We start from the raw sequence: 27,692 nt of genomic DNA, 5'->3' as shown, positions 1-27,692 counted from the left end.
GGAAAAATGGATTTCTGGTTTGCCTGTTATGCTGTTTTTGCTCTCCAGAGTCTTCAGGAAGCTTCCCTGAAGACTCCAGGGTACGAAAAACAGCACAACGGACAAACCGGAAGTGTGTTTTTCCAAACTTCCGGTTTGCCTGTTTGGCTGTTTTTTTCACTGTCCCAGGCTTCAGTGAGGCCTGTGCGAATGCAGAGCAGTTGTGTGGTCTTTTTCTGCCGTCAGACTTCTATGTTTCTATGTTTCTATGTGTGCATATGCAGGACAGCATGGGGGTGCGCATGCATGGGAGGGTGCGAATGGGTGTGAGTATGTGCACACATGCTAGCATATGCACACACACCCTTTTGTCACACGAACCAAAAAAGGTTCGCCATCACTGCTCTAGTCTCTTCTTTAAAATCTCTCTTGTTGGAGCACCCACAATGACTGGTGGCGAGGTGTTCCACTGATTAATTGCCCTCACTGTTAGGAAGTTTCTCCTTAATTCCAGGTTGCTTCTCCCCTTGATCAGTTTCCATCTGTTGCTCATCCTCTTGCCCTCATGTGCTTTGGAGATAACCTGAAACACCCCCCCCCTCTTCTTTGTGGCGGCTCCTCAAATATTGGAAGACTGCTATCATGTCGCCATCCCCCAAGGTCCTTCTTTTCATTACATTAAACATTGCTCATTTCTCACCGGCTTAGTGACAATTTGGAGCAGTGTTTTGCAATCGGGGCCACTTTAAGGGGAGTGGACTTCAACTCCCACAATTCCCCAGCCAGGGAATTCTGGGAGTTGAATTCCACCAGGTTGAGAAATGTAGATAATCCTCAGCACAATCAAGCCTCAAATTTCTATTGCTAAGGGACACTTTTCTTAAATGACTTTTATCTCATCTTACAAACTTTATGGCCGCCATCATTAAGCAGATCCCTGCAGTTATTAAGTTAGTGAGATGGCCGTTAAGTGAATCCGACTTCCCCATTGTCTTGGCTTGTCCAAAGTTCAGCAAAATGGACCCCGTGATGCTGCGACTGTCATAAAATGTGAATCAGTTGCCAAGGCACTGAATGTAAATTATGTGACCGTCGCGATGCTGCAGCAGTCGCAAATGCGAAAAACGATCCTAAGTCATTTTTTTCCCCCGTGCTCTTCTCTCTTCAGTCCCTAAATGAACAGTCATAAATCGAGGACCGCCTGTATGGATTTAAAGCTTCAGTAGTTCTCCCCTTTCTTCTCTCTGAATTGAATCCCAGTTTGGAGGTAGAAATTTCCCCGGGGAAATTTGCATCTCGCGAAAAATAGACCGAAAATGGACATTTCTACAACTTTTCTTTCGTGGTCTAATCCGCCATCAGGGATGCACAAATGGTCGTGGCCTGAGTGAGTTGACCCTCCTTTCCATTTTCCTCTTTCTTGCAGATGGCATGCTGGTCATCAAACAGATTGATTTAATGTGCAACCGCACGGGCAGCAACCGACGCGCCCACCACACCGACGAGTACGAGTATGACAACCTCATCGTCCGTCGTGGGCAGCCCTTCGAGATGAAGCTTCATTTCCAACAGCCTTACGATTATGAAGACCACCGGGTCTGCCTGGAGTTCCTGGTCGGTAAGTGTGCACGGTTGAAGAACGGTTCCTCAATCAGGTTTCTAGTCCTCAGGGTAATTCCCCCCCCCAGGGGAGTGCCGAAATGAGCAAGGTCAGAATTCTGGCAATATTGAAGTGGTCAGGAGAGAGCGAAAAATGGTTCAGGGTGCGGCTTGACTAACTGTTAGGGATCTGGTTGGGGATGCACCATCAGGCACAAGGGCACAAATCTGTTTTGGAGATCCTCTTTGAGTCTTGGGAGGGGGACCTGGCTGATTGCAAACTTGGTAATCTTGGGAAAGATTGGTTATCAATCTTGGCAATTTTGGCAAAGATTAATTATATTTGACACTTTGGGGAATGGGAAAGAATGTTCTTTCCTTCTTTCTTTCGTTTCTCTCTTTCTTAGACTCCCTCCTTCCCTACCCCCTTCTCCTCCTTCCCTTCCTTGCTTTCTTTTCCCCTCCCTCCCTGCACTTCCATCCTTCCTTCTTACTCTCCCTCTCTCCTTTCTACTTCCTTTCCTTCTTAACTTCCTTACCGCTCTCCCTCCCTCCCTTTCTCCCTCTCTCTTTCTCCCTTCCTTCCTTCCTTCCTTCCATCCTTCCTTCTTTCTTGCTTTCATTCCCTTCCCTCCCTCACCTTCCTTCCTTCCCTCCTTCCCTCCTTCTTTCCTTTCCTTCCTTCCCTTCCTTCTTTCTTTCCCCTCCCTCCCTCCCTCTTCTTCCCTCCCTCCTTTACTTTCCTTCTTTACTTTCCTTCCTTCCCTCCTTCTTTACTTTCCTTCCTTCCCTTCCTTCTTTCTTTCCCCTCCCTCCCTCTTCTTCCCTCCCTCCTTTACTTCCCTTCTTTACTTTCCTTCCTTCCCTCCCTCCTTCCCTCCTTCTTTACTTTCCTTCCTTCCCTTCCTCCTTTCTTTCCCCTCCCTCTCTCTTCTTCCTTCCCTCCTTCTTTCCTTCTTTACTTTCCTTCCTTCCCTCCCTCTTTCCTTCCTTTTTTCCTTTCCTTTCCTTCCTTCCTTCCTTCTTTCCTTCCCTCCCTCTCTCCTTCTCTCCCTCCCTTTATAAGGCTGCCTAAAGAATTCTGTGAGTTGACATCCACATGCCAGAAACACAGCTTTACAATTTTGACTTTTAAACGTGACCCCCTCCATGCTTGGAATCGTCCAATTTCCAAACCGGGTCCTTTGTAGGTTGGCCTGTTCTGTGTCGGGAAATGGCCCTTCCAGAGTAACCAGTCTTCCAAAATGGTCCGTTTTGGCTTCCAGCAAGCTTACTGTCCTCTTTTTTTTTCCTTTTCCCTTCTTCTTTCCTGGACTTGCAACGCAGGATTTGTGTATGCATGTGTGTCTTAGCCATAATAACCCTATTTTTTAAAACAACCGTCCTTCTCAGATAATAATTCGGGGTTATTTCTCATCTCGAAAGATGTGGTGGAATTTGAGCTTGTTGTGTACCGGGGGGGGGGGGGGGTCCTAGCAATTTTTTTTTAAGTCTAAAATTAACCAAGAAAAGATGAAAACGAACTTCCTCAGACAGGAGTCACCCACCACATCAAACAAGCCACTTGATAATGTGAGGTTCCCGTCTCACTGTCCCCCTTGTCATTAAGCGATCAAATGGGGGACCATTTTGAGCTTCTGATGAGAAATTTCCCCTTTCCGTTCCCCCTCCTGCTACAAAATTAACCAAATTGCAATCCCTATTACTTCTCTGTGCCCTGTTCCTTTTAAGCAAGTGATGGGCCAGGCGGAAAACCAACTGTGCTTTAGTCTCTGGTCCTCTCATCCACTTGGTTGCTTTCTCTAAAGCAAGCATGCTAGCACATGAACATTTTTTGGTTCACATGCTAGCACGTGCGCACGTGCCCACATCCATTCCCTCTCCCCCATGCCTGCGCACCCTCCTGTGCTGCCCCTGCGCCAGTGTTCCCTCTAATTTTTTTTGGGGGGGGCGGAAAAGTATAGTGTCTGAGCAGCAGTCCCTTCGGGACTCGGCGGCACAGAAATATTAAATAGATAGATAGATAGATAGATAGATAGATAGATAGATAGATAGATAGACAGACAGACAGACAGACAGACAGACAGACAGACAGACAGACAGACAGACAGACAGACAGACAGACAGACAGACAGACAGACAGACAGACAAATAAAAAACCCACCCTGTTTTGCCTCAGAGAATTTCAAAATAAAATCCTGTACTGTGTGTCTATAACAGTGAGCTCATAATAGGGCAACTCTATCAATATCAAAATGCCACTTAAATAGTTGAGCTAGTTTCAAACTAGATTTTGATTTTCTTTCTCTCTTCCTTACTCCCATTCTTTTTCTTTCTCTTTTCCTTCCTCTCTTTTTTCTATCTGTTTCTCTCTCTTCCTCTCTCTCTCCTTCCCTCTCACTCTTTCCCTCTCGGCTTCTGGGCAGGTTTGGAAAACTCTGAGTTGATGATGATTTTTAAGTGAGCGATTGCTCACTGCTCAGCTTAGAGGGAACTATGCCCTGCGCATGCGTGCAATCCCCCATCCCCTGCTCCTGTGCATACACACGGGCCTCACTGAAACCTGAGACGGTGAAAAAACAGCCAAGTGAGCAATGCGAAAGATCGGAAAATCGGACTTCCGGTTTGCCTGTTCTGCTGTTTTTTGCACACTGGAGCCTTCAGGGAAGGTTCCTTAAGCCTCCGGAGTGCAAAACACAGCACAACGGGCAAAGCAGAAGTCAGTTTTTCTGAACTTCCTTTTTAGCCATTGGGCATTTTTTTCGCCAAGAATCAGCCGGCTAGAACGCACATGTGCGCTGGAACTGACCTAGGGCAACACCTCTCGTGCCCTCTGGTAGGGCTCCACGTGACACCTGCGCCACAGGATCGCCATCACAGTTCAACCTCGTTTAAGGTGAATTGAAGCAATTGGGGACCGACCGTTCCCTCCCTTTGCTAAGAAATAAAAAATAAACCAGACAGAAACACCCCGCTCGCTTGCAGGGGAACAAATGCTTCTGTTTACTGGTTTAACTGGTCCCAGCTTTCTTTTTATTATGATGATGATTATCATTTCCCGACCTCGCGCCGCTCAACCCGGGAGAGGAATTTTGGCCTCCTGCAACCCTGGAGGGTGGGGAATGCATATACTATATATCTAAATTTCTTTTAGAAGTTTGCAAATAGGGCAGGGTGCACACACCGCCTGCCGGCTTGGCTTCCAGCCTGGCCGCAACCATTGCTTGTCCTTCACGCATATCTCTCTCTCTCTCTCTCTCTCTCTCTCTCTGTGCAATTTTTATTTTTTTTGCCCCACCACCCCAGAGACTTGTGGTGGCAACCGTTGATTATCTCGCAAGATTGTCATTTTGTAGATCCGGGGTTTGGGATTCCCGTTTGTCTGTCCGTCCTCCTTGTTCTTTTCGGACAGGATTGCCTCCCCCCACCCCACCCCGCATTCCTTTTCGACACCTGGAAACTCAGTTTTAAATTTTTATTCCCACCCCCACCCTATGAGAATGCTCGAGGTTAAAGTTTGGAAAAGCAGAAAAGACAAGAGTCAAAATGGGGGGGGAAATGTAAATGAGGAGATGGCAGTTTGCAGGTCCAGGTTTTTGATCTCCAGCCCCGAGGGATCAGACAGAAAAGACCCCCAACCACAAATATATTTGAAGTGGGTGATTTGGTGTTTTGACTTATTTATAACAGTTTATTAATTGAATACAGACTTCAGTTGTTTTTCAGACTTGACAATTTGGAGGTGGGTAGACTTCAACTTGCAGAATTCTCCCTCCTACCTACCTACCTACCTACCTACCTTCCTTCCTTCCTTTTCTGTTCTTTTCTTTCTTTCTTCCCTCCCTCTCTCTTTCCTTCCTCCCCCTTTCTCTTGTTCCTTCTTTTCTTCTTCCTTCTCTCCCACTTCATCTCTCTCTCTCTTAGAAACATAGAAACATAGAAGACTGACGGCAGAAAAAGACCCCATGGTCCATCTAGTCTGCCCTTTTACTATTTCCTGTATTTTATCTTACAATGGATATATGTTTATCCCAGGCATGTTTAAATTCGGTTACTGTGGATTTACCAACCACGTCTGCTGGAAGTTTGTTCCAAGGATCTACTACTCTTTCAGTAAAATAATACTTTCTCATGTTGCCTTTGATCTTTCCCCCAACTAACTTCAGATTGTGTCCCCTTGTTCTTGTGTTCACTTTCCTGTTAAAAACACTTCCCTCCTGAACCCTATTTAACCCTTTAACATATTTAAATGTTTCGATCATGTCCCCCCTTTTCCTTCTGTCCTCCAGACTATACAGATTGAGTTCATTAAGTCTTTCCTGATACGTTTTATACTTCAGACCTTCCACCATTCTTGTAGCCCGTCTTTGGACCCGTTCAATTTTGTCAATATCTTTTTGTAGGTGAGGTCTCCAGAACTGAACACAGTACTCCAAATGTGGTCTCACCAGCGCTCTATATAAGGGGATCACAATCTCCCTCTTCCTGCTTGTTATACCTCTAGCTATGCAGCCAAGCATCCTACTTGCCTTTCCTACTGCCCGACCACACTGCTCACCCATTTTGAGACTGTCAGAAATCACTACCCCTAAATCCTTCTCTTCTGAAGTTTTTGCTAACACAGAATTGCCAATGCAATACTCAGATTTAGGATTCCTTTTCCCCAAGTGCATTATTTTACATTTGGAAACATTAAACTGCAGTTTCCATTGCTTTGACCATTTATCTAGTAACGCTAAATCATTTACCATATTACAGACCCCTCCAGGAATATCAACCCTATTGCACACTTTAGAGTCATCGGCAAATAGGCAAACCTTCCCTACCAACCCTTCCCCTATGTCACTCACAAACATATTAAAAAGAATAGGACCCAGAACAGACCCTTGTGGCACACCGCTTGTAACCTGTCTCTGCTCAGAATACTCGCCATTAACAATAACTCTCTGATGTCTATGCTTCAGCCAGCTTGAAATCCACTGAACTATCCAGGGATTAAGTCCAATCTTCACTAATTTATCTATCAGCTTTTTATGTGGAACCGTATCAAAGGCTTTGCTGAAGTCCAGATAGGCAATATCCATGGCACCACCTTGATCCAACACCTTTGTGACATAGTCAAAGAACTCAATGAGATTAGTCTGACACGATTTGCCTTCAGTAAAGCCATGCTGATTTGGGTCCAATAAGTTATTGTTTTTTAGATGCTGATTTATCCTCTTTTTGAGTAGAGTCTCCATCATTTTAACTACAACTGATGTCAAGCTAACTGGCCTGTAGTTACCAGCTTCTTCTCTACTGCCCTTCTTGTGGATAGGCACAACACTGGCCATTCTCCAATCCTCAGGAACATCTCCTGTTAACAGGGATTGGTTAAACAAATCAGTCAGGGGGGTAGCAATGACAGATCTGAGTTCTTTAAGAACTCTGGGATGGATGCCATCTTTCTTTCTTTCTTTCTTTCTCTCTTTCTTCCTTCCTTCCTTTTCCTTCCTTCCTATTCTATTCATTTCCCTTTTCCTTCTCTCCCTTTCTCCTTCCTTCCTTTCTCTCTCCCTTCCTCTCTTCTTCCTTCCTCCCTCTCTCTCCCTTCCTCTCACCTTCCTTCCTTTCTAATCTGTTTCTTTATTTCCTTTCCCCCCTTCTTTTCTTCCTTCTCTGCCCCTTCTCTCATTCATTCTTTCCTCTCTCCTTTTCTTCCTTCCTGCTCCTTTATTTCCTCTTCTTCCTCTCTCCTTTCTTCCTTCCTTTCCTTCTTCTTATTCTGTTCCTTTATTTCCTCCCCCCCCCTTATTTCTTTCCTTCCTTCTTCTCTCACCCTTTTCTCCTTCCTTCCTTCCTCTCTCCCCCTTCCTCTTTGTTCCTCGGACAGTGAGGAGGTTGGGGAGGAACATGGAGTCTAGGAAAGGCTCTGATGAATGCTCTTCATTGGAGGCAGAGATAGGGCCAGGGCCCTCTGGCAATTATCAGCTGCCTTCGGAGTCATGGGGCAGAAGAGTAGCTGTAGCCTGTTCCGATTTGTTCGTACATAAAGCTGTCAGGAGAAGGGAACAATTAAGGAACAGAGGTTGAGTGGGGATGCTGAATTGCCCCTCCCATAGGAAATAAATGGGAGTGAAGGGGGAGTGGTGTTTGCAGGAGACAATTGGTTTATTTAATTAGTGTGAAGGTTTGTTTATCTGAGAGACTTCTTGCCAAGTATTTTCTTGTACAGCACCATGTTTGAAAGGTATCAGTCTGGCAGCTCTCCAAGCCTGGTTAGATCCCTGGTTGCAAATTCACCTTTGAAAGACTGTTTGCTGGATGTGAATGAGAGAATTCACATTAAATTCACACTTTTAAATTTTCACATTTAAAAAAAAGGGTTTTTTGTTGGGCCAAGGATTTTGCTTCGTGATTTTCTGAAGCCTGCATCAGCACATTCATTCATTCATTCATTCATTCATTCATTCATTCCCTCCCTCCACCTCCTTTCTCCCTCTCTTCCTCTTCCTTTCTCCCTCCTTCGGGCTCCTTTCTTGCAGACGTTTCGCGACCCAACTAGGTAGCCTCATCAGTACTGCTAGGGAATGGGGTTTGTGAGGAGGAGGCGGAGAAGTGCCGGGGGATCCTTGGCTTGATGATTTTCTTGTAGACGTTTCGTGGCCCACCTAGGTGACATCATCAGTGCACTGAAGTCTTTTTCCCAGGTTCCTTTGGCTAAGAATAAGAGAAGAGAATAGGATAGGATGGGATGGGATGGGATGGGATGGAATAGAATAGAATAGAATAGAATAGAATAGAATAGCAGAGTTGGGAGGGACCTTGGAGGTCTTCTAGTCCAACCCCCTGCTTAGGCAGGAAACCCTACACTACTTCTCCAACATCTTCTTTAAAACTTCCAGTGTTGGAGCATTCAGAACTTCTGGAGGCAAGCCCTTCCACTGATTAATTGTTCTAACTGCCAGGAAATTTCTCTTTAGTTCTAAGTTGCTTCTCTCCTTGATTAGTTTCCACCCATTGCTTCTTGTCCTGCCCTCAGGTGCTTTGGAGAATAGGTTGACTCCTTCTTCTTTGTGGCAACCCCTGAGATACTGGAAGACTGCTATCCTGTCTCCCCTGGTCTTTCTTTTCATTAAACTAGACATAAACCCAGTTCCTGCAACCGTTCTTCATATGTTTTAGCCTCCAATCCCCGATCATCTTTGTTGCTCTTCTCTGGACTCTTTCTAGAGTCTCAACATCCTTTTTGCATCGTGGGGCCAAAAACTGAATGCTGTATTCCAAGTGTGGCCTGACCAAGGCCTTATAAAGTGGTATTAACACTTCGCGTGGCCTTGATTCTATCCCTCTGCTAATTGAGTTGTTTATATAAAAGAGTTCATCAGCATCTCAGATTCTCTTCCAAATATCTGGCAATATTTATTTTTTAAGGCTCCGGGCCAAAGAAAAAAAACAATAATCTCACAATCATATCAACTTCTTGGCCGTTTGATAAGTAAAGCAGGGCTGGGCAGGGACGACCGAGATCCGTTCATGTGCCTTCCAGCTTTTTCACCACTTAGCAGTGCCTTGAATTCGATCTGTCGTCTTCTTGAGACCTTAGGTTAAACAAAACATGGTCACCCAATGTAAAAAAAAAGTGTGGAGACTCTGGAAAAGGTGCGGAGAAGAGCAACAAAGATGACTAGGGTACTGGAAGATAAAACATATAAAGAACGGTTGCAGGAATCGGGTATGTCTGGTTTAATAGAATAGAATAGAATAGAATAGAATAGAATAGAATAGAATAGAATAGAATAGAATTTTTTATTGGCCAAGTGTGATTGGACACACAAGGAATTTGTCTTGGTGCAGATGCTCTCAGCGTACATAAAAGAAAATATACATTTGTCATAAATCATATGGTACAACACTTAATGATTGTCACAGGGGTCAAATAAGCAATGAACAAGCAATATTAATAAAAACCTTAGGATACAAGCAACAAGTTACAGTCATACAGTCAACATGGGAGGAAATGGGTGATAGGAATGATGAGAAAAACTAGTAGAATAGAAGTGCAGATTTAGTAGAAAGTCTGACAGTGTTGAGGGAATTATTTGTTTAGTAGAGTGATGGCGTTCGGAAAAAAACTGTTCTTGTGTCTAGTTGTCTTGGTGTGCAGTGCTCTGTAGCGACGTTTTGAGGGTAGGAGTTGAAACAATTTGTGTCCAGGATGTGAGGGGTCAGTCAATATTTTCCCCGCCCTCTTTTTGACTCGTGCAGTATACAGGTCCTCAATGGAAGGCAGGTTGGCAGCAATTGTTTTTTCTGCAGTTCTGATTCTCCTCTGAAGTCTTAATGACAACAAGGACAACAGGAAACATGATAGCAATATTTCAGTATTTGGGAGGTTGCCGCAAAGAAGAGGGGGTCAAACTACAAAGCACCAGAGGGCAGGACAAGAAGCAATGGATGGAAAATAATCAAGGAGAGAAGTCACCTGGAATTAAGGAGAAATTTCCTGAGAGCGAGAACAATTAACCAGTGGAACAACTTGCCTCCAGAACTTGTGAATGCTCCAACACTGGAAGTTTTTAAGAAGAAATTGGACAGCCATTTGTCTGAAATGGTATAGGCCAATGATGGCAAACCTTTTTTCCCTCAGGTACTGAAAGATCATGGGCGTGCGCTATTGCACATGTGCGAGTGCTCACACCCATAATTCAATGACTGAGGAGGGCGAAAACAGCTTCCCCTGCCTCCTGGAGGCCCTCTGGAGGCCGGGAACGCCCTGTTTCCAACTTCTGGTGGGCCCAGTAGGCTCATATTTCGCCCTCCCCAGGCTCCAAAGGCTTCCCTGGAGCCCGGGGAGAGTAAAACACCCTCCTCCATCCCCCAGAGGTTCACTGGAAGCTAAAAACACCTTCCCAGAGCCTCTGTGTGAGCCAAAAATCAGCTGTCTGGCACACACACATGCACGTTGGAACTGAGCTAAGGCAATGGCTCACATGGCAGCAGACATTTTGAACTGCTAACAAGACCCATCCTAGAATACAGCTCGCCTGTATGGAACCCACGTTGCATATCTGACATCAACACAATTGAGAGAGTCCAGAAATATTTCACAAGAAGAGTCCTTCACTCCTCTTCTCACAACAAAATACCTTACTCCGCCAGACTTGAAATTCTTGGTTTAGACAACTCACAACTCCATTGTCTCCATTCTGACTTAATTATAGTTCATAAAATCATATACAAAAATGTCCTACCTGTTAAAGACTACTTCACCTTCAACCGCAACAACACACGAGCACAAAATGGATTTAAACTAAATGTCAACCGCTCCAAACTTGACTGCAAAAAAATACGACTTCAGCAACAGAGTAATCAACGCCTGGAATGCACTACCTGATTCAGTGGTTTCTACTCCTAATCCCAAAACCTTTAACCTTAGACTATCTACAGCTGACCTCTCCCCCTTTCTAAGAGGTCTGTAAGGGGCGTGCATAAGCGCACCACTGTGCCTACTGTCCCTGTCCTATTGTCTTCTTTTGTTACTTTTTATCATTACTTATCTAATGTTTTATTTGTACAAATTACCACACTATACAGTGATACCTCGTCTTACAAACCCCTCGTCATACAAACTTTTCGAGATACAAACCCGGGGTTTAAGATTTTTTTTTGCCTCTTCTTCCAAACTATTTTCCCCTTACAAACCCAAGCCACCACCACTGGGATGCCCCGCCTCCAGATTTCTGTTGCCAGTGAAGCGCCCGTTTTTTCGCTGCTGGGATTCCCCTGAGGCTCCCCTCCATTGGAAACACCACCTCCAGACTTCTGTGTTTTTGCGATGCTGCAGGGGAATCCCATCAGTGCAAAAACGGGCGCTTCACTGGCAACGGAAGTCCGGAGGTGGGGTTTCCCAGCAAGGGGAGTCTCAGCAAAATCGCAGCATCACAAAAACATGGAAGTCCGGAGGTGGGATTTTGAGGACTTCCATGTTTTTGCGATGCTGCAATTTCACTGAGGCTCCCCTCGCTTGGAAACCCCACCTCCGGACTTCCGTTGCCAGCAAAGCACCCTGCTGGGATTCCCCTGCAGCATCACAAAAACACGGAAGTCCAGAGGTGGGGTTTCCCATGGAGGAGAGCCTCAGGGGAATCCCAGCAGCGCAAAAATGGGTGCTTTGGCTGGCAAAAGGGGTGAGTTTTGGGCTTGCACGCATTAATCACTTTTCCATTGATTCCTATGGGAAACATTGTTTCGTCTTACAAACTTTTCACCTTACGAACCTCGTTCCGGAACCAATGAAGTTCGTAAAACAAGGTATCACTATAATTGTATGACAAAATAAATAAATAAAATATGGCTCCATGTGCCACTTGTGACACCCGTGCCATAGGTTCACCATCAGTAGTATAGGCTTCCCTGCCTGAGCAGCTGGCAATCAGCAGAAGTAGCCTGCAGTACTGCACTCTAACCACTGCGCCACTGTTTAAAGCAAATGGATGCCTTAAATTTGCCACACCTCACCGGAGGGAACATGGCACAATAGATCGTTGCATAGGGTTGCCGCATAAACATATTGCTGCATCAGGCAGAACGCCCAATATCTGGAAGGAATAGAGGCCGCGCAGATGCAATCGTATAAACATAGCAACAAAACAATCAAGAGATATCAGATTGTGATGCAAACAATCCCTGTACGGCTCTTTTAAGATGCAGGGAGTTCAGAGAACTTGAAAGCCACTCATCTTAAGTAGAGGTCAGCTTCACATCCTGTCACAACCGGTTTAGCCCAGCACTGGCAATGTGAGCGCGCACACACGCCATGCGGCGTCACAAAGCACTGCAAATTTGCTTGCCTGTGCCATCCGCATACACGTGTGACATCAAACAACACGGCAATTCGCTCACGCACGACATCCCCAACACTCGTGCGACATCAGAAATTAAAAGATTCACCCGAACCAGCTGAATTCCACCTCTGATAAGGTTGAGAAACACAAGATTAGATGAATACAGTAGTATCTGGCGTCTTTCCATCTATCACCTGATTCTTTTTGCAAGCCAATTTAAGCTTATCAAGTGACCTCATCTTGTGGCAGGGAGTTCTGTCGGCTACCCAAAGCAGAATGGTGTAAATTTTTGGTTCATCTTCCATCTCTGCAACTTGACTTCATCAAGCAATCCCAAATTGGCGTATGGTATCAGGGTGGGCAAATAGCTTTTTTCCCCTAAAATTATATCTACTCTTTTTCAGATTTTTTAAAAAATTAACAGTTAATAGATTAACAGAGTTGGAAGGGTCCTTTTCAGTCATCTAGTCCAACCCCATCCAGCCACCCAAGCAGAAGACAATACACTATTTCTGACAGATTGCGGTCTTCTTGAAATTTTCTGAAGAGATAGTTTGGTTAGGTTATTGAAAGAGACACTCCACCAAGGGATTGATTCTAAAATGAGTGCCAAGCCACTCAACAAGGAGGTTTTGAAGACCGCCATGAAAATGGAAGTGTTGGTATCAACCAATCCACAAACCTTACAGAACTTGGAGGTTTAATCTTGATATGGACACAGCAAGAGAGGCCAATTTCCCATCCATGGTTGTCCTGTCCAAATCACAAGAAGAAACAGTAGAAGCCCTTCCTGACAAAGAAAAACTTGAGATGATTCTCCAAACTTCTAGAGAACTTCTCTGTGAAAAGGCAACCAAAATATTAATAATAATTTTGAAGACGATCTGCATGTTATCACATCCGGTGGAAACCAAGCACTGTAAGAACTTTAGGTAGACCATCAAATACTAAGATACAACTGTCCTTGTTGCCTGGGAATGTTTTACACCATTATAACTTCAACCAACTGACATCCCTGATGGAAATATGACTTCTGCTTCCTAGCCGAGATGTCTGCAGGAAAAAGTTCTCCTCACGTTCAAGATGGAACCCATATGAAGCAGGTCAATTGAGCAAGAAGACATAGTGGAAGCCCTCCCTTGCAAAGAAGAACCTGAAATGATCCTCCAACCTTCTATAAAACTTCTCTGTGAAGAGACAACTAAAAAAATAATAATTTGGAGGCTATCCAGATGTGGTTGCATCTGGTTGAAACCAAGCACCGTAAGAACCTTAGGTAAACCATCAAACACCAAGATAGAATTGCCCTTGTTGTTTGGGAATGTTTTTCACCATTAGAACGTCAACCAACTGCCACCCCTGAAGGAATGCAACTTATGCAGGAGAAATTTCTCCTCACATTCACGATCTGCAGGAGAAACTTCTCCTCGTGTTCATGATCTGCAGGATAAATTTCTCCTCACGTTCACGATCTGCAGGAGAAATTTCTCCTCACGTTCACGATCTGCAGAAGAAATTTCTCCTCACGTTCATGACCTGCAGGAGAAATTTCTCCTCACGTTCACGATGGAATCCAAATCCAAATGAAGTAGGAGGTCAGTTGAGCAAGAAGACACAGCAGAAGCCCTTCCTTGCGAAGAAGATCCAACCTTCTAGAGAACTTTATGTAGAGAACCTCTAAAATCTTGGGAGATAAAGGTCTTCGCCATGGACGAAAGGACACAAAATTCAAATTATAGGAAGCGTTTGGCTTTCAGACCTTACATCTGGAGGAGGCAGAACCTGTTTGTGTATCTGACAACTAATTACTTCCTCATTCCAACACTGTATTTGCTGGCTGATTAGTTTATGAAATGGATTTATGGTATTTATTTTTTCATAAGGTGGAAGAAATGAAAGAAACACCATTGTCATAATGCCACAAATCTTCCTGTCCGCCAATTCTTTTGCATATCTATAGAAGGCGCGGCTGTATATTCATTGTTAGAGAGGCATCAAAATTCGGAATACCCGAAAAGGGGCCGCCATATTTTTCATTATACTGCGACTGTCATAAATATGAATCAATTGCCAAGCGTCTGAATTTTGATCACGTGACCATGGAGGAATGCAACCACTCATGCCCTCATCACCTCGAGGCTCGACTACTGTAATGCTCTCTACATGGGGCTACCTTTGAAAAGGGTTCAGAAACTTCAGATCGTGCAGAATGCAGCTGCGAGAGCAATCATGGGCTTTCCCAAATATGCCCATGTCACACCAACACTCCGCAGTCTGCATTGGTTGCCGATCAGTTTCCGGTCACAATTCAAAGTGTTGGTTATGACCTATAAAGCCCTTCATGGCACTGGACCAGATTATCTCCGGGACCGCCTTCTGCCGCACGAATCCCAGTGACCAGTTAGGTCCCACAGAGTTGGCCTTCTCCGGGTCCTGTCAACTAAACAATGTCATTTGGCAGGACCCAGGGGAAGAGCCTTCTCTGTGGCGGCCCCGTCCCTCTGTAACCAACTCCCCCCAGAGATTAGAATTGCCCCCACCCTTCTTGCCTTTGGCAAGCTCCTTTCTCCATCCAGATGTGCTGAATCCCAGAGTCATAATCCTGAGCCGGGCAGCCAAGCTTATGAGAAACGTAGTTCGACATTTCTCAAATCTGTGAGGGCAATCCTTCTATCCACAGTTTGAAAACCCAGTCTCCAACCTGGCTGCCCTTGTTAACCTGAGAAAAAAGCCACACCTGGAGAATATGTTTTTCCCCCCTTGCTTGCCCTAACCTGCAACTCCAAATAATAAGGAATGAACATAACGTTGGAGGTTGGAAATTTAAAACTATGTGTTTTTCATTTTTCTCCTAAGCCTGATAATCCCCTTCTCAGCAGTGTTGAGCAACTTTTAAGATGTAGATTTACATTGGCTGGGAAATTTTGGGAGTTGAAGCTCATCTCTTTTTAAAAAAATAGTCTTTATTGAATATAAATATAAAAACAAAGAAAAAAAGGACAGACAAACAAATGTAAGATTATAAACATACATAGTACATAATAAACACTGAAAACAAAAACAAAAAACATAAAAGAAAAAATTTATATATATATATATATATGTTTGCACGTGTGTATGTGTGTGTGTGTGTGTGTGTGTGTAACCTATTTTTGCTGAATTGAATATTGGTTGGGCTGAGAGGCAAAAGGAAGCAAGAAAAAATTTGTGATTCAACAAAAAAACCCACATATATTTATTTATAACATATATATTTACAAAAGTATCAACCTTTCTGTTGACTATTATGTCATACAACCTGTAATAACTTACTATAACTATTCTAAGTATTTTACTAGTTCATATGTCTTAAAGAAACTGCTTTGGAATTCTGGGATTTGAAGCCCACCCATCTTAAAGGGCCAGCACAAGAATTCTAGGTGTTGAAGCCCACCTGTCTTTAAAGCCATTTGGAATTCTGAGAGTTCTGGAGACCTCACCTACAAAAAGATATTGACAAAATTGAACGGGTCCAAAGACGGGCTAGAAGAATGGTGGAAGGTCTGAAGTATAAAACGTATCAGGAAAGACTTAATGAACTCAATCTGTATAGTCTGGAAGACAGAAGGAAAAGGGGGGACATGATCGAAACATTTAAATATGTTAAAGGGTTAAATAGGGTTCAGGAGGGAAGTGTTTTTAACAGGAAAGTGAACACAAGAACAAGGGGACACAATCTGAAGTTAGTTGGGGGAAAGATCAAAGGCAACATGAGAAAGTATTATTTTACTGAAAGAGTAGTAGATCCTTGGAACAAACTTCCAGCAGACGTGGTTGGTAAATCCACAGTAACCGAATTTAAACATGCCTGGGATAAACATATATCCATTGTAAGATAAAATACAGGAAATAGTAAAAGGGCAGACTAGATGGACCATGGGGTCTTTTTCTGCCGTCAGTCTTCTATGTTTCTATGTTTCTATGAGTTGAAGTCGATCTTAAAGGGCTAGCACGAGAATTCTGGGAGTTGAAGTCCTCCCATCTTAAAGTTGCTGAGGTTGGAAGACACTATCCTAAAGTCAAGAAAATCCTTTCATTTACTTATTTTTTTCTTCCTCCTCTTACAATCTTTACAGGTAGTGCTCAACTGACAATCATTCGTTTAGTGACGGTTCAAAGTTACAAGGGCACTGAAAAAAGTGACTTAGGACCATTTTTCACACTTATGACTAAATTGAAATGCTTGGCAACTGGCATGTACTTATGACGGTTGTAGCGATCCCCTTTTAGGGCCTTTAGGTTAGGTTTAGGTTTATTGGATTTATATGCCGCCCCTCTCCGCAAACTCGGGGCGGCTCACAAAAACATAGAAACATAGAAGACTGACCGCAGAAAAAGACCTCATGGTCCATCTAGTCTGCCCTTATACTATTTCCTGTATTTTATCTTAGGATGGATATATGTTTATCCCAGGCATGTTTAAATTCAGTTACTGTGGATTTACCAATCACGTCTACTGGAACTTTGTTCCAAGGATCTACTACTCTTTCAGTAAAATAATATTTTCTCATGTTGCTTTTGATCTTTCCCCCAACTAACTTCAGATTGTGTCTCCTTTTCTTGTGTTCACTTTCCTATTAAAAACACTTCCCTCCTGGACCTTATTTAACCCTTTAACATATTTAAATGTTTTGATCGTGTCCCCCCTTTTCCTTCTGTCCTCCAGACTCTACAGATTGAGTTCATTAAGTCTTTCCTGATACATTTTATGCTTCAGACCTTCCACCATTCTTGTAGCCCGTCTTTGGACCTGTTCAATTTTGTCAATATCTTTTTGTAGGTGAGGTCTCCAGAACTGGACACTGTATTATTCCAAATGGGGTCTCACCAGCGCTCTATATAGGGGGATCACAATCTCCTTCTTCCTGCTTGTTATACCTCTAGCTGTGCAGCCAAGCATCCTACTTGCTTTCCCTACTGCCCGACCACACTGCTCACCCATTTTTAGACTGTCAGAAATCACTACCCCTAAATCCTTCTCTTCTGAAGTTTTTGCTAGCACAGAACTGCCAATGCAATACTCAGATTGAGGATTCCTTTTCCCCAAGTGCATTATTTTACATTTGGAAACATTAAACTGCAGTTTCCTTTAGGACCAATATCGGGCGGGGGGGAGGGGAGCCAGATTTGCTTAGCAACCGTGTATCTCACGTAACAACTGTGCTGATTCACTTGATAACCATGGCCTATAAAATGGACCAAAGCCTCCCTCAATGACCGCCTCGGCCGCACATATGCCGGTTCCACTGGAATCGTACGTCGAGCACTGTCTCCACTTACGACCTGCGCACCTCAGCCAGAAAGCGAGGCCTTTGCTAGGGACCACTCACCTCCCCAACAAAATAAGGAATGTGAGTTTTGCTTGTGGTTGTTGCCTGAGCCGCCACTAAACAATAGGTTGCCCTGCCGATCGAGTTGCGGTTAAAGGTTTAGAAGGAACGAGCTGAGCTAGACCAGGCTTTTGTAACTCCCTTGCTCTTTGGTTTTTGATTTTATTCAAATGGAGAAGGAAGCAAGGAGTGGAATCTGGAGAATTCACATTATCTCTCGGAACGTGAATTTTTGGCAGGACCACTTTCCCACCAGCTGGGCACAGGGTGTTTGTTCTCAGACGCTTATCTAACCCTCCTTAGCAAATCGAGGCATAACGCCAAGCCAATCCTCCATCCTCCACTTGATAAAATGTCTGTTTTGGGGGGCCAGTACGGCCGACTCACCTCCACAAACAAGGGCGGGCATGTTGACGTTTGGGTGTGAGCGTTGGCTTCAGAAAAAACGGCCTTTGTTTCACACAACACATGAAACCCGGGTTATCCAAACAGGATGCTTGTGTTTACAAAATGGCTGACGCCCGAACGGATCAGTCCTATTTTAAGGATTGGTTGAAGTTTAACTTTATAGATGATCGTTTAGTGACAGTTCAAAGTTACTGGGGGGTAAAAAAAGAGACGTAGGGCCATTTTCACACTTAACGACCGTCAACCTCAACGTCCCCACAGTCACATGATCAAAATTCAAACGCTTAGCAGCCAATTACATGAGCCGGCATGGCACAGCAGGTAGAGTGCTGTATTGCAGGCCACTGAAGCTGACTTGTAGATCTGAAGGTCAGCGGTTCAAATCTCATCACCGGCTCAAGGTTGACTCAGCCTTCCATCCTTCCGAGGTGGGTAAAATGAGGACCCGGATTGTGGGGGCAATAGCCTAGCTCTGTTTAAAAACGTGCTATTGCTAACATGTTGTAAGCCGCCCTGAGTCTAAGGAGAAGGGCGGCATAAAAATTGAATAAATAAATAAATAAATAAATTCATATTTATCACAGCTGCAGTGTCTCAGGGATCATGCGATCCCCTTTCGCGACAAGTAAAGTCAACGGGGGAAGCCCGATTCGCTGAACAACTGGGTTATTAACTTAACAGCCACAGCTGATTCACTTTATGACCGTAACAAGCAAGGTTGTAGAATGGGGCAAAACTCATTGAACAGCCCTCTCTCTTGGCAACAGCCATGTTGACCTCAATTGTGGTCATCAGTCAAGGACTACCTGTATTCAATTTAAAAGTATCGTACATGCCAAATCCTTTTACTGAATTTGGCATGCCCTTTGGGACCACAAAGACCCTGTTGGTAGAGAATATAGGGCTTGTAGTTCAACTACAGGTTTACGGCAGGGGTGTCCACAGGGTATGGTCAAAAGAGTCAAGTTGGCGGCCACTCCTCTGTTCTAATTCTCAGCTAAACGAATGGACGTTCCCTTTTAAATAGTAAAATAAATGTAATAAATTTGCGTAATTTGGAGACATAAAAGTATGTACCACTTTAAATATACCTGTAAGACATTGTTGGGGTTGGTTGCACAGTCGTCCAGATGTTGAGACTAGATTTGGAAATGTTGTCCACCTTCCCAAGGACCTGAAGATAAGGCTGATGTGGATCTTAAATCGTGTTAAAGAGTTTTTCAAGTAGGATTTAAGCCGTTCAAAGTCAAGCTCCTAATTGACTGATGGGGAATTTGTCAGTTCCGATGTTTATTTTATTTATTTGTTAAAAACATGTACAAGATAGCAGGTATAAACTTAAACATAAGCAAAGTAAGTACAGATAAATTTGGACAACAGAACAGTAAGACAGGGATGGTAGGCACGCCCCTTACAGACCTCTTAGGAATGGTATGAGGTCAACTGTAGACCGTCTAAGGTTAAAGTCTTTGAGGTTTGGGGAAGAAACCAGAGTTAAGTAATGCATTCCAGACATTGACCATTCTATTGCTGAAGTCGTATTTCCTGCAGTTGCGTTTAGAACGGTTTACATTGAGTTCAAATCTATTGGGCACTCGTGTATTATTGCGGTTGAAGGTGAAGTATTCATTGACATTGTGGTAGATGATTTCAGGAACTACATTTAGATCATAACAAAGGCAACGTAGCTCTAAGTGACCTAAGCCCCAGATTTCAAGTCTGGTAGAATAAGGTATTCTGTTGCGCGCAGGGGAGGACTCTTCTTCTGAAATTTTTGGACTCTCTCAATTGTATTAATGTTCCGAAATGCAGTGTGTGTTTCAGAAAGATGAGCTGTATTCAAGAATTGGTCTAGCAAATGTTTATATGCCCTGGTTAGCAGTGTAATACTGCCAGAGAAGAAGCTACGTAACATTAGATTAGCAACTCTTAGTGCCTTTTTTGGCAATGTTTTTACAATGGGCACTGGCGCTTAGGTCATTATTTTGTTCAAAGGATGCTCCAGTCATTTGACATCATACATCGGGTGTCTATCAATATTGGTACCACCCTGTCGTTAATTTTATTAATAGTCAAACTACAGTAATTAATCTTCCCTCCCTTGTTTCTCTCCCTGCGGCAGGTTCCAACCCACACCCCTCAAAGGGCACCCACATTCTGGTCCCTGTCGGCAGTTCCTTGCCCGGCCTGGGCTGGTCAGCGGAAATGACCAGCTCGGACGACAACACCATGTGTATCCAAGTCTGCCCCTCACCCAGAGCGGTGATTGGCAAGTACCAGTTCAGTGTGAAGACCCGAAGCAAGGCGGGGGAGTACGCCGCCCCCTTTGACCCCAAAAACGAGGTGTACATCCTCTTCAATCCCTGGTGCTCAGGTAAGTTGTGGGAGGAGAAATGGACAGATGGACAGATGGATGGGTGAATAAATTGATGGGTGGATGAAGGGAAGGGAGGGAGGAGAGATGGATGGATGGATGAATCAAGGGAAGAGAAGAGGAAGGAAGGGAGGCTGGTTGGGAGGGAGGGGAAGAAAGAAGAAGGAAGGAAGGAAAGAAGGAAGGAAGGAAGGAAGAGGGAAGGATGGAAGGAAGGAAGGTAGGGAAGGAAGGAAGGAAGATGAAGGGAAGGAAGAAAAGGAAGGAAGGTAAGAAGGAAGGAAGGAAGGAAGGAAAGAAAGAATGAAAGAAAGAAAGAAAGAAAGATGAAGGGAAGGAAGAAAAGGAAGAAAGGTAAGAAAGAAGGAAGGAAAGAAGGAAAGAAAGAAAGAAAGGAAAAATGAAGGGAAGGAAGGAAGGAAAGAAAGAAAGAAAGATGAAGGGAAGGAAGAAAAGGAAGGAAGGTAAGAATGAAGGAAAGAAAGAAAGGAAGAAAGGAAGGAAAAATGAAGGGAAGGAAGAAAGGAAGGAAGGGAAGGAGGAAGGAAGGAAGGGAAGGAAAGGAAAGAGAAGGAAGGAAAGCCTCCTGAAAGGCACATTTCAATTGACGTACGTACATCAGATAAATATATAGCAACACAGTCCTTGACTTATGGTCCTTTGTTTTGCAACCAAAGTTTCAACAGTCCTCCCCTTACCACTGTTGCAAGATTCCCCACGGTTACGCGATCAAACTTTCAGACGCTGGGCACCCGGCCTCTATAAACGGTTGCCACCTCCCAGTATTGCATGATTCTTCATTTGGTGACCTTCCCAACTGGCTTACGGCAAGCAGTGGGGAAAGCTGGATTCACTTAATGACCATGTGCTTCTCTTAACGACTGCAGCCATTTGCTTACCCACCGTGCCCCTCTCCAAAAAAGCTATCCAATTGGGCACAGCGCAACCGCCTCCTTTCTTAACGACACAAACTTTGTCCTCAGTTGTGGTCGTAAGGGCGAGGACCCCCAAACGTTTGCCCCTTTGATGGCTGGGTGACCCACTAAATCCACCATGAGAACCACAGCCACAAATCTTTTGTGATCTCTTAAGAGATGCCAGCCTGGTTTTTGTATTGGTTTGTTTTTCCCATGGTTCATAAAAAGATGCTCAACACGATCCAATCTAAACCTCCTCGCCACAACACACCCTCCTGACCTGGGTGCGAAAGGCGCTGGCTTAATTTTCTGCCCGAGTCAGCAAGGGTGTGGGAAGGATGGAGCCCTATTGTGTAGCCTACACACTCTGAGACAAAGAAGAAGGAGAAGAAAAGAGAAGAAAGGAAGAAGAACCCAAAACAAAACAAAGCAAAAAGTCATTGTTTTTCCTTTCTTTGTGTTTTCCTTCTGTCGACACACCCGAAACTGGTTTTTTATCAAAACTTTAAAAGTTTTATCAAAACTGCATTCCCACAACACATTAAACCTGGGCTCATCGAAAGGGAGTGTTTGGCAATTCCAAACTGGAGGACGCCCAAAAAAAACAGATCGGTCCTATTTTTAATGGATTGAAGCTTTGCTTTATTAAACCGTCCTTGATGTACCGCCGACTAGCCAAGGTGCCGATTCACCGAGCAGCAGTGTGTCTACCCTTCCCAATGGCAAGATTCACTTCTGTGGTGAGCAAGGTCATAAAAAGAACAATAGCCCCTCCGCAGATGTCTCGCTCAGGAACAGAAATGTAAGGGCTCAGACGGTCGTAGGGTTTATTTATTTACTTATTTGCATTTCAAGGTAGTAATTCTTAAGAGATCGGAGTTCAGTTCGACATCAGGGATTTGACATTTGACCTCTTTATTAAGGGGGGGAATGGGAATTTTTCCCATTCCTGTTTATCAATGTGTCTGACTTTGGGACTTTTTGGAAGGAATAGAATAGAAATAGAAGTAGAAGTAGAAGTAGAAATAATAGAAATAGAAATAGAATAATGTTATTATTATTATTATTATTATTATTATTATTATTATTATTATTATTATTATTATTATTATGAATAGAATAGGATAGGAAAGGAATAGAGTAGAGTAGAAATAGAAGTAGAAGTAGAAGTAGAATAATGTTGTTGTTGTTGTTATTATTATTATTATTATCATTATTATGAATAGAATAGGAATAGGAAAGGAATAGAGTAGAGTAGAAGTAGAAGTAGAATAGAATAATGTAATAATAATAATAATAATAATAATAATAATAATAATAATAATAATAATTTATTTGTTTGTTTGTTTGTTTGTTTGTTTATTTATTGGATTTGTATGCCGCCCCTCTCCGTAGACTCGGGGCGGCTAACAACAACAACAACTATTATTATTATTATTATTATTATTATTATTATTATTATTATTATTATTATTATAGAACAACAGAACAGAAACGAACCAAACATAATAGAATTCTTTATTGGCCAAGTGTGACTGTACACAGAAAGAATTTGTCTTTGGTGCATATGCTCTCAGTGTATATAAAAAGAAAAGATATTCGTCAAGAATCATAAGATACCAACATTTAATTATAGTCATAGGGTACAAATAAGCAATTAAATCATATTAGGAACGAATCAATATAAATCGTAAGGATACAAGCAGCAAGTTACAGTCATAAGTGGGAGGAGATGGGCGATAGCAATGGTGTGAAGACTAATAGTAATAGTAATGCAGACTTAGTGAATAGTTTGTCAGTATTGAGGGAATTATTTGTTTAGCAGAGTGATGGCATTCCGGGAAAAAAAGTTCTTGCGTCTAGTTATCTTAGTGTGCAGTTCTGTATAGCCTCGTTTTGTGTCTAGAAATTGAAAGAGTTTATGTCCAGGATGCGAGGGGTCAGTAAATATTTTCCCTGCCCTCTTTTTGACTCGTGCAGTCTACAGGTCTTCAGTGGAAGGCAGGTTGGCAGCCATTGTTTTTTGTGCCATTCCGATTCCCCTCTGAAGTCGGTGTCAGTCTTGTTGGGTTGCAGAACCGAACCAGGCAGTTATAGAGGTGCAGATGGCACACTCAGTGATTCCTCTGGAGAACTGTATCAGCAACTCCTTGGGCCGTTTGAGCTTCCCGAGTTGGCGCAGGAAGAACATTCTTTGTTGTGCTTTTTTGGTGACGTTTTTGATGTTAGGGGACCATTTTAGATCTTGAGATACGACAGAATCTAGAAATTTGAAAGTCTCTGCTGTTGATCCTGTGTTGTCTAGTATTGTGAAAGGTGGTAGGATGGGACGGTTTCTCCTAAAGTCTATCACCATTTCTACGGTTTTGACTGTGTTCAGTTCCAGGTTGTTCCGGTCGCACTACGAGCGTAGCGGACTGAACTTCCTGCTACAGGAGGAGGTGACGTTGATAAGCTTAAATCAGTTTGCAGGAAGAATCAGGTGAACTGATAAATGGAAACCGGGCAGGCGTGGTGTAGCTGTCGTTCATATGCAAAAATTTAGGAATTACAGTGTTCCATCAATTTTTGCTGGTTCGAACTTCGCGAATAGCCTATACCACGGTTTTTCAAAAAATATTAATTAAAAAATACTTAGTGGGGTTTTTTTCTATACCACAGTTTTTCCCACCCAATGACGTCATGTGTCATCGCCAAACTAATAATTTTTGCAAAAAAATAACAAAAAAAAATAATTATTGTTAATAAATAATTATGTTTATAAATATCAGGATCACTAAGTGTCTTATTCAATGGTGAGTACCAGTAATAATGGTGAGTAAATGGTTGCTAAGGGAATGGGAAATGGTAATTTAGGGGTTTAAAGTGTTAAGGGAAGGCTTGTGATACTGTCCATAGCCAAAAATGGTGTATTTACTTCCGCATCTCTACTTCGCGGAAATTCGACTTTCGCAGGTGGTCTCGGAACGCATCCCCCGCGGAAATCGAGGGAACACTGTATATCACACCTTCCAACATCCCTGTTCCTCTTTCCTTCCCGAATTGCAGAAGAGGCACGGAAAAAAAAAACCCAGGGTGGGAAAAGGAATAAATTTCTCTCCCGCTGTTCGTCGAAAGGAAGACCAAAGGAAGTTAGATCTTTCGCTTGGCACACAGAAGGGAACATTTTTTTAAAAAAGGGGGCAAAAGGGGATAACAAGGACTCGCACAAACATACAAACACACACCCTAAATAGGTATTGTTCCCTCCCGCGGGAAGAAAAATAAAAATAAAACTTTGATCTGTTATTCTTTTGATCAAACCTCAGGAAATGACTTAGAAGGACTCATTAATCTTCGAAAAGTTTTCTCCACCCCCATCCAAAGACAGATGTTTCAAGGAGATACAGATTAGTCCTGAAGTTACAGCCACAACTGAGTTTTGTGCCATCCTATGACCTTTCTTGACACTGTTGTGAAGAGAATTGCTGATTTTCTTAAGTTAGTAAGATGGTCATTAAGCGAATCCGGCTCCTCTCATTGACGTTGCTTGTCAGACGGTCGTCGTAAAAACGAGTCAGCTGCCAGGCGTCTGAATTGTGAATGTCTCACGCTGCAGTGGTTGTGCGTGTGAAAAATGGCCACGAGTCACTCTTTTTTAGTGCCAAACGGTCACTAAATGAACTGTTGTAAATCAAGAATTAGTATTTTTAAAAAATAGTATTTTATTGTAACAATTGTTTAAAGCTTAATGTCATTTTTTTCGCCGGAGTCCCAAAGTGGCATGCCCAAGAGACAAAAGTACACATAAAATACATTTTTATTTGCAAGAAAAGATGGAAAGCAAGTAGGATGCTTGGCTGCATAGCTAGAGGTATAACAAGCAGGAAGAGGGAGATTATGAACCCGCTATATAGAGTGCTGGTGAGACCACATTTGGAATACTGTGTCCAGTTCTGGAGACCTCACCTTCAAAAAGATATTGACAAAATTGAACGGGTCCAAAGACGGGCTACAAGAATGGTGGAAGGTCTTAAGCATAAAACCTATCAGGAAAGACTTCATGAACTCCATCTGTATAGTCTGGAGGACAGAAGGAAAAGGGGGGACATGATCGAAACATTTAAATATGTTATAGGGTTAAATAAGGTCCAGGAGGGAAGTGTTTTTAATAGGAAAGTGAACACAAGAACAAGGGGGCACAATCTGAAGTTAGTTGGGGGAAAGATCAGAAGCAACATGAGAAAATATTATTTGACTGAAAGAGTAGTAGATCCTTGGAACAAACTTCCAGCAGACGTGATTGGTAAATCCACAGTAACTGAATTTAAACATGCCTGGGATAAACATATAACAAGATAAAATACAGAAAATAGTAAAAGGGCAGACTAGATGGACCATGAGGTCTTTTTCTGCCATCAGACTTCTATGTTTCTAAAAGATCAGCAGAAGTAAACTTTTGTTTTAATTTCCCCAACGAAAGGATGTTTTATAAAAGGGAGATGAGGTCATGGATTTTTCTTTCACATTTATTTGAATTTTCCTGGTTTTTCTCCTGTTTTAGAGGATTCGGTCCACATGCAACAGAGCGACTGGCTGAAGGAATACGTGCTGAACGAAACGGGAAGAATTTACTATGGGACGGAAAGTCAGATCGGGGAGCGAACATGGAACTACGCGCAGGTAAGATGCCGTTTCAAAGTCTTCTCAAACTCCCAAAAATGTTTGCGGAGGAAATGGGCTTTTGAAAAGGACCCTGGACTGGAATTATGCCTATATGTAAATAAAAAAATAAAAGGCCTGAATTAGTTTTTGGCCACGTTTTGCTGTGAGAAGCTGCTCTACAAGAAATTGGTGGCTGTTTTGTTACATTTTTAAAAGTGAGAAGTCTAAGGAACCAGGGAGGAAATAGGAGATGTTTGAGGTGATTTAAAAAATATAGAGATAGAAAGGGGGAGGGAGGGAGGGAGGAGGAAGGAAGGAAGGAAGGAAAGAAAGAAAGAAAGAAAGAAAGATGAAGGGAAGGAGGAAGGAAGGAAGGAAAAGGAAAGGAAAGAAGGAAGGAAGGAAGGAAGGAGGGGAGGAGAAGGGGAGGGAAGGAAAGGAAGAAAAGATGGAAAGGGGAAATGAAAGGGGAAAGGGAAGAGGAAAGGAAGAGAGGGAGGAAGGAAAGGAAGGAAAGAAGAAAGGAACGAAGGAACGAAGGAAGGCACAAACAAACGAAGAAGGAAGGAAGGAAGGAAGAGTGAAAATGATGCAAACATGGCTACATTTCTCATTAGGGCATGGGAATGCCTGGAATGTGGTCAAAAGAAGCCAGAATGACCACCCCAGCAGTGTAGTCTTTGTCCAGTGGTTGATTCCTTTGTCCCAAAACAAACCGGAGGACCTTGGGAGCCAGGGTTCCCTGCGCCTATGACCTTCCTTCCTTGTCTGCCCTCAGTTTGACCACGGGATCCTGGATGCGTGTTTGTTCATGCTGGATAAGCGGGGGATGCCTCACGCAAGCCGGTCAGATCCGATCATGGTTTCCCGCGTCGTCTCAGCCATGGTGAGTGGTGAATTGCTTCCTCTTCCTTCCCAGCCTCTGACAATGGATCCGGAACCTTGTTAAAGGGCAGAAAATGTCAATTATTATTTCCCAAATGCTTCTCCTTGTTTTGGTTCATAGACCTTCTGCTATTATTTCAATCAATTTTCTCCATCGTTTCCATTCTTCAATATCCCATTTTATTCTCTGCATTTTATGTTTTCTTTTCTTTTCCCTGTCTCCTTTCTTCCTTTCTCTTTTCTTTCTCCTCTCTTTCCATGTTCTCTTTCTCTTTGTTTTTCCTCTTTCTCACTCTCTTTCTTTCTCTTTTTCTCTCTCTTTTCTTTCTCTTTTCTCTTTTTCTTTCTTCTTTTTTCTTCGTCTCTCTACCTTTTTTTCTTTCTCTTAAGTTGGCAAAAACTTCCAAACTGAGGCAGATGTAGGATATCCTGCTTGGGCAATGGGGTTGGACTAGATGACCTGCAAGGTCCCTTCCAACTCTGTTAAATCTGAATGCATGTAGTCCTCAACTTACAACCACAATGACGGGTCATGTGATCCCCTTGTACGACCACCCTGACAAGCCAAGTCCAAGGGAAAACTGGATTTAATAATAATAATAATAATAATAATAATAATAATAATAATAATTTATTAGATTTGTATGCCGCCCCTCTCCAAGGAGTCGGGGCAGCTCACAACAGGCAATAC

The 27,692-nt window shown here is 43.1% G+C and overlaps 1 protein-coding gene across 3 annotated transcripts in view; it reads left to right on the top strand.

Moving 5' to 3' along the window:
- Positions 1–27,692, top strand: part of TGM1 (transglutaminase 1) — a 71,829-nt gene that overhangs the window by 29,096 nt on the left and 15,041 nt on the right. For all 3 annotated transcript variants that reach the window (XM_070767285.1, XM_070767284.1, XM_070767286.1), the window contains 4 exons: positions 1,406–1,597; positions 20,304–20,555; positions 26,016–26,134; positions 26,895–27,002. In XM_070767285.1, coding sequence (XP_070623386.1) covers positions 1,406–1,597; positions 20,304–20,555; positions 26,016–26,134; positions 26,895–27,002 — 671 coding nt within the window. The remainder of the gene's footprint in view (positions 1–1,405; positions 1,598–20,303; positions 20,556–26,015; positions 26,135–26,894; positions 27,003–27,692) is intronic.

This window comes from Erythrolamprus reginae, chromosome Z (genome assembly GCF_031021105.1).
Source record: "Erythrolamprus reginae isolate rEryReg1 chromosome Z, rEryReg1.hap1, whole genome shotgun sequence".
NCBI classification, from domain to species: domain Eukaryota; kingdom Metazoa; phylum Chordata; class Lepidosauria; order Squamata; family Dipsadidae; genus Erythrolamprus; species Erythrolamprus reginae.
Note: the sequence above shows the minus strand (reverse complement) of the source record. Positions and strands in the feature narration are given on the sequence as shown.